The sequence below is a fragment of the Bison bison genome, unplaced genomic scaffold (assembly GCF_000754665.1).
Source record: "Bison bison bison isolate TAMUID 2011002044 unplaced genomic scaffold, Bison_UMD1.0 scf7180017864183, whole genome shotgun sequence".
NCBI classification, from domain to species: domain Eukaryota; kingdom Metazoa; phylum Chordata; class Mammalia; order Artiodactyla; family Bovidae; genus Bison; species Bison bison.
This window is the reverse complement of record NW_011494755.1, coordinates 9034599-9041887: the sequence shown is the minus strand read 5'-3', so window position 1 is coordinate 9041887 and position 7289 is coordinate 9034599. Positions and strand designations below refer to the sequence as shown.

General features: G+C 49.3%; 1 protein-coding gene across 3 annotated transcripts in view; it reads right to left on the bottom strand.

The window, feature by feature from the left end:
• Window positions 1–6: 6 nt before the first annotated feature.
• The window catches only part of SNX30 (sorting nexin family member 30), a 72335-nt gene continuing 65052 nt past the window's right edge, over window positions 7–7289 (bottom strand). For all 3 annotated transcript variants that reach the window (XM_010843592.1, XM_010843594.1, XM_010843593.1), the window contains 2 exons: window positions 6179–6331; window positions 7–2578 (listed from right to left, as the gene is read on the bottom strand). In XM_010843592.1, the coding sequence (XP_010841894.1) occupies window positions 2519–2578; window positions 6179–6331 (213 nt within the window). In that variant the 3' untranslated portion in view covers window positions 7–2518. The remainder of the gene's footprint in view (window positions 2579–6178; window positions 6332–7289) is intronic.

Sequence of the window (7289 nt, the reverse complement as noted above, 5' to 3'; positions counted from 1 at the left end):
AAGGGCTGGAGAGCCTCCACCACTGCCTACTATCCCTTGCCTTCTGGGCCAGCCTCCTCACCTCATCAGATGCCAGCCAGAAGTAAGGGACAAAGGTTCATTTTCTGGAACGACCACTCCTCCAAGGAAGGCTGCAAGGTACCCTGGTCCTCCAAGCTCTGCCACCAGTGGCAAGCTGGAGGTTGGTTTGCCTCATTCCAGCTCTCCCTGGAGGCTTAAAAGTACAGGCACTTCACTGAGGGACCACACAGAGAAAGAAAAAGCCCAAGATGCCTGCAGTGCTTCAGAACCAGTCTTCTGCCTCCAATCATGTAAGAGGATGACTGTGTACCCCACCTATCTCCATATGTCCCAGCAAGGAACCTGATGGGTTTCTTCTGAAGGGCTGCCTTCTTGCTCAACTGACCTCCCACAGGAACGTCCCTGGGCTCTGGCCAGTAGCAGCAGACTAGAGTCTAGTCTTCCTGTAACTCCTTCCATGGTTCTTCCCAAGCATTCGTCATGCTGGACATTTTTAAAGCATACGTTCCACCAGGCAAGACTTTGCACGTTTGCCAAGATAAGTGTTCACCTCTAGGACAGTCTAGTGTCTTCTGCAAAATATCCACAGAAGGCCATCAACCCACTATCAGATACACGCCCTGATTCTACCAGCAAGCTGTCAGGCTGGACCCGCACCACCTCAGCCACACCAACAGGATGGTTTAGAGGTAGAATGAAACACTGAATCACCACTCGGGGTCAATGAACTCTTCTTACCCTTTTTCTCCACTGAATCATCTCTAATTGTACCAAACGGAAGATTCACATCAGAGGATTTTAGAATGGCATGAACGGGGTCTAACAGTGCATGAAAGTACCAACTGACACACAAATTATCCCTTAAACCATGACTCTTTCAAACATGATGAAAACGAAACCAAACTCTTCTGGGCTGTCCAGCGGCTGCCCCAAGACCACCTCTGCAGCTGGAAGCAGGATGCAGTGCCCTCAGGAGGCTGTGTGCTGACCAGTATTTGCAGGTTCACTTGCAAACACAGCAGGGTCTCAGCACAGCTGTTTCATTAAAAAAAACAAACAAACAAAAAAATAATACCACTTATTTGAGGCTCAGATTTGTAATTTTATAGAGATGAGCCACAGACGAAAGAACACAAACATGACATAGGTAGTTTCACTTCAAGAGGGGAAAGATAACGAGCTGGAGGAAGAGATCCTTTTTGTCTACTTTGTGTTGACACACTTGAGAAGGAAACCTGTTAAGAGTCTGAAATGAAGCCTCAAATGGAGCCAGGAGGAGATGTGAGCTGAACTAGAAGCAAAGAGTTTGCTGTCACACGTGTCATCTTCGAGGCCCATCTAGATGCAGGCTCTTCTTTCTGACTAGGAAACAGTAAAGTTAAAGCACTTTACGTGGACCGTTCATTCACACTAGAGTTTACAAACCTTCACTGTATCCTGAGAACACGCCCGCCTCTCTCCCAAAGGCTGACCAAACGTTCAGTGGACACAGGAGGAAACATTAAACCAGCAATGTTTGGTGAGGTAAAGGCAAACTGCAGAAAGTGGACGTGGGAGGTGGGGCTCGGTATACGCCCGCCGACCTCAGCAACTCTCAACAACTCGATTATTCCTACTTCAGGACAACAGATGACCGCTCTCAGGCCTGTCTCTCTACCCTGATGACATTTAACAAGCAAAAGAACGGTGAAGAACGTCACAGAGAAAAATGCACCCTTTTTTTCGTTTTACATAAAACAGTTCCCAATCTACTACATTTTAGTGTCAGAAAACGAGTTTGGGGAACACTGCTCCCTCCACTTCCCAAGGCATTGGCATGAAGACAAAGACCCTGGCTGGCTGGCTCTAGCGTGGCTGCACCAAGACACCGATTTAAATGGTCCCACATGAACCAGAAACTGTAACATAGGTGTCACTCGTGACGGGCAGGCAGCAGGCCACACTCAGAGCCACACAGACCCCTGTACATTAAGGACTTTTCCTGGAGGCACCGACACCAACTTCCAGGCCGAGACAAGTCAAGGCCCATGGAGGCCAATGTCAGAGTGGCCGGGCATCCACAGAAGGCAAGCGCTGCCTCCTGTTCATGCCTTCCTCATGGCCTTGCGAAGCAGGACCCGGTTCTCTTCCTCAGCAGGCAACTCTGCTGGCCCCAGAGACGGGACTGTAACGAGATGTCAGAATGTCAGCTGAGGGCTGACGTGTCCCTCAGTTTCAAATCTTCGTAGTGTCCCACCAAGCAGGCTCCTTCACACCACCAAGGCAGCTTCTTCCACCGAGAGATGACGACAGCCCTTTACGGACTCCACCAAGGAATAAATACTCAGGGAAAACAACTGTTGGACAGAGGCAGGGGGAAGGGGAGGGAAAGGAATACACTGAGGAGAGATGCTGCTGCGACTGTTTTCTCGGTGCCACGTGTCCGGAACCGCAGGGACATTCCGGGGTGGGTGCCAGGCCCTGCGTAGGTAGGAGAGTCTCGGTCCCGAAAAGGAGCTTACTTGGCCTCTTGCTTCTCCTGCAGTAGCGGGATGATCGACTCCCACGCCATGAGGCACTGGAATGACAACACACACGCAGCGCGTCAGCGTGGAGATGCAGATTTCAGGGTCAGCTTTGAGCTACCCTCCCAGTCAGTCCTGCTGGGTCACCTTTGTCTAATGATGCCCTACACGGGTTATTCAGAGCTGGTGGAAAGAAGGGAGGCAATGGGTGTTTGTTTCGACTACATCCTCCTCCCCATCTCTGTGAAAGACAGCAATGTCTCTACGAAGCCTAAGTGAACTATCTGTAAAGCTCATCCCAGTGAGTGGAAAGGTATTCACTGAAAGAAACCCCCTCCCTTTCAAAAGCAGAAGAGAAAGGCAGGCTGCAAACCCCTGGTGAGGCCCCAGGTTCCCATCCGGGATGGAGACACTGCTCCATGTGTGGGTGGGAGGTAGAAACCATCTTGGAATGGGCCAGACGTGTGACCCGGGGCGCTCTCGTTCAGCCATCTCAGATCTGAGGTGGAGAACTACACAAGGTCTTCCTGAGAGGCAGCACCGGGGTGAAGCAGGACTTCGTGCTGAGTCACTAGGGAGGAGGAGACATGAGTAGAGGGGAGCAGACACACATCCCCAAGTCAAGCCAGGGGAAGGGAGTGGTGAATGGCTCACTGCTTCCTTCCTTGGTGACTCTGAAGTTGGAGAAGAAGCTGGACTCAGACCCTGCCCTACAGAAGGAAGCCTGGGGAGCCTCAAGGAACTTGCTGTCAGAGAGAGACCCAGAGCAGGGTCCGTGGCATCCTGGATCCCGCTCTCTACCTCTGCCATCATCTCTCCTCTGGAAGGTTCTATGTCAGTGATGGGGACCAAGGCCATACCAGCTTGCCTGCTTGCTTTCTTCCCTTTTTAGCATTGTAAAGATATATTTTATTATACAACTATTATATGGAAACATTTTCACTGTAAAAAAAATTCAAACAATACAAATGAACCAACTAAATACGAGCTTTCTTTACCAAGTGAAATACTGGTCAAATGCTCAAGCTTTTCCCACCCAAGGACCCTTACACATGTTGCTCCCTTTGCCCGGAATACTTGTCCTTCGTCTCTGTGACTCAGGTTAAAAGTTGTGTCCTCAGACTGGCCTTTCCTGCCCACTCTGCTTGCCCCTTCCATCCTGATCTGAATGATGCCTCCCTCAACTTTTCTCCCAGCTTTCTGTTCTTTTCCTGGAGGGCCTGCATCTCTCTGAAGAGGTGGGATTCTTGGATTAACGTGTCTCCTCCACTAGACAGGGGCTTTCCTGATAGCTCAATGCAGGAGACCCCAGTTCAATTCCTGGGTCAGGAAGATCTGCCGGAGGGACAAGCTATCCACTTGAGTATTCTTGGGCTTCCCTTGTGGCTCAGCTGGTAAAGAATTCACCTGCAATGCAGGAGACCTGGGTTTGATTCCTGGGTTGGGAAGATCCCCTGGAGAAGGGAAAGGCTACCCACTCCAGTATTCTTGCCTAGAGAATTCCATGGACTGTATGGTCCATAGGCTTGCAAAGAGTAGGACGCGACTTTCACTTTCACTTACCACTAGACAAGGGGTCCTTATTGGAAGGACTGATGCTGAAGCTGAAACTCCAGTACTTTGGCCACCTCATGCGAAGAGTTGACTCATTGGAAAAGACTCTGATGCTGGGAGGGATTGGGGGCAGGAGGAGAAGGGGACGACAGAGGATGAGATGGCTGGATGGCATCACCGACTCGATGGACGTGAGTTTGAGTGAACTCCGGGAGTTGGTGATGGACAGGGAGGCCTGGCGTGCTGCGATTCATGGGGTCGCAAAGAGTCAGACATGACAGAGCGACTGAACTGAACTGAACTGAATGGCAGGAGTCCTGCTGCTCTGTGTATCGATGTGTGCAAGGGACCAGGTACACAGATAGTACACAAAAAGCATCTGCCAAGACGAGGCCCCAGGGCAGGGGCCTGTTTGTGGTATAGTGGGAGGACACAGATAAAGGCCCTGGGTTTGAGATCTGGGCCCTGGGAACACTGGAATTAATCACCAAGAAGAGGAGGGGACATCAGCTGAGTCAGCCCTGGTGCAGTGGGAAAGTGGGGGACAGTGAGGGTGGGAGGGAGGGAGGAATGGAAGCCCCATTCACTGTGTATCAACCACTTGCCAGGCACATTCCAGGTGCTCCGGCATCATTTCAGTGTTTCTTCACCATCACTCAGTGGAGGAGGATCACCCCCATTTTACAGATGAAGAAACAAAGGCAGAGAGAGGCACCCTGCCTAACAGCCCAGTCAGCAGACGAATGAAGCCTTGGCTGCACCTGGAATGATCTTTCCACCTGTGGGCAGGCAGGACTGTCCCCATCACTGACAGTGTGTGGGAATCCTCAGACGTGTGGACCCAGTGGAGCCAACTCTGACCCTAGTTCAGTCATTCACGAGTTGTGTGACCTTGGGCAGAGTTTTAAAACCTTGCTGAGCTTCCATGTCTTCAGCTTTAAATTGAGAGCCTCTAAAACCCACTTCACAGTGTTATGGTGAAGATTAAGTTTAAATTTAGCAAGCTGACATATGCAAAGCATCCAGCCCAACGTCAACTCAGACACACAGCGAGCATCCAGAAGAAAGATACCGAGAAAAGGAGGATGGCCCCTCCCGCTTCCCCGAAGCAGTCCATCCTTGACCTGGCAGGCAAGGGCCGTTCCATGACTCTTTCCCTTAACCCTCCTCCAAACTAAGACGCAGACACGCTGCCTCTGAGCGGTGGCCAGAGCATCAATGTTTTTGAAGGAGATGGATTCCTCCAGTTTGGGCCAAGGACGTGTTTCTAGAATTGTGGTGGGAGTAGCTGAGTTAATGCTTGTCCAGCTTGATTTCAAGTCTACAGGTTATTTGTTGAATTATGATTGGGCCATTCTTCATCTTCATTAAGCTTTTAACAAATTCATTAGGATTCATTAGCAACCATGCTCTAGAGTTGGATGTGCTAGGGGCAAACCTTGACTGAGGATATTCAGCTGCAGCTTGATGACAGTCGAGCCTGTGTGCGTGCGTGCGTGCGTGCGTGTGTGTTGGGGGGCTTAACCTGAAGTCCACAGATCAAGGGACTCGTGAAAAAAAACCGTTTTTTAGTGTTAATAGTTTTCCTTTGTAATCCTATATCCTTTTGTATTAGGTATTTAAAAACAGTATTTTAAAGTCTATTTTAAAAAACAGATAGTATTCTAATAAGGAGTCTCTAGGCTTCACCAGATGACCAAAGGGATCCATAGCAGAATAAACGTGACGAACCCTTGGGTGCAGAACCACAGAACAGCCTGACAGGGCCCCAAAGCCTCCATCAACTGGGCGCATCCATGTGCTACAGGCCTGACTGGGAAGCAGCTGCTAGAAGAACTAGAGGGCTTGGAGGGTAAAACCAGTTTCATCAGCAGGGTGTGCAAGTGGAACCCCTGTGGGCACCTGAGGGGGACCCCTGGTTCCAAACCCAGCACCATATCTAGCAGATCAGGGCAAGGACACACGGGTTCACTAAGGCTAAACACGTAAATTAAGGGAAGGAGATGGGCCTGGCAGGATCCTTCTGGACTTCTGGCAGGCCCTGACCAGAGGCTCTGGCTATTAAGGGGAGGGCTGTCGTCTCATCATCAGCTCATTACCTTCTCGTAATACTGGATGTTCTTGTCAGCCATTCCCATGAGCAGCTGCCGAAAGTCCTGTCTCTTGTTGTTCTGCCACCTCTCCATGTCGGCTTTCAGATCAGCATTGAAACACTCCATCCGATCCTGACACTTCTCTACATCTGCTGGGACCTGGGAGGGGGATGCGTACATGAGAGCTCTGTATGTATAACAAGGACCTCATGCCCCGGGCTCATGTTTGTGAGAGGCCAGATTACTGTCTTACAATGCCACGAACACATTCCCTCCTCTGGAGGTGCAGGCATAGCCTTGGGTTTCCAAGTGAAAGAAGGAATTCTGAAAAGTGCCATCCCTGACCCAAATATTCAAACCCATCCAAGCTAAACAGTGACTCATGGGGGAAACACCTGCCTGTTTACAAACAGGAAGAAGAAACACTGTGATTCAGAGTCATTTGTCTTTGGTTCCTTTCAGGAGCTACCCATCTGTAAGTGAAAGTGTATGTAGGCTTTGCGAGTGTACAGCAGTGTTTGGTACTGCCCTGCTATTCTCCCATGCCCCATACTGAAAGCAGAAAATCGGTGTTTTCACATCACATGAACTGTCCCATTACCCATGACGTTTCTCACTAACCAGAGAATTCACTGCAATAAGAAGACAATTGGTCCACTTTACAAATCAGCTGGAGACTTATCCATGCACTCTCAGGTAGCAGATAATCAAAAATAAAGAGTCAAAGAGATTGTCTTTAATCCATTGTATATTCTTGCCTCCTTCAGAATGGGAGAAAATAATAGCAAATGAAGCAACTGACAAACAACTAATCTCAAAAATATACAAGCAACTCCTACAGCTCAACTCCAGAGAAATAAATGACCCAATCAAAAAATGGGCCAAAGAACTAAATAGACATTTCTCCAAAGAAGACATACAGATGGCTAACAAACACATGAAAAGATGCTCAACATCACTCATTATCAGAGAAATGCAAATCAAAACCACTATGAGGTACCATTTCACACCAGTCAGAATGGCTGCGATCCAAAAGTCTACAAGCAATAAATGCTGGAGAGGGTGTGGAGAAAAGGGAACCCTCTTACACTGTTGGTGGGAATGCAAACTAGTACCT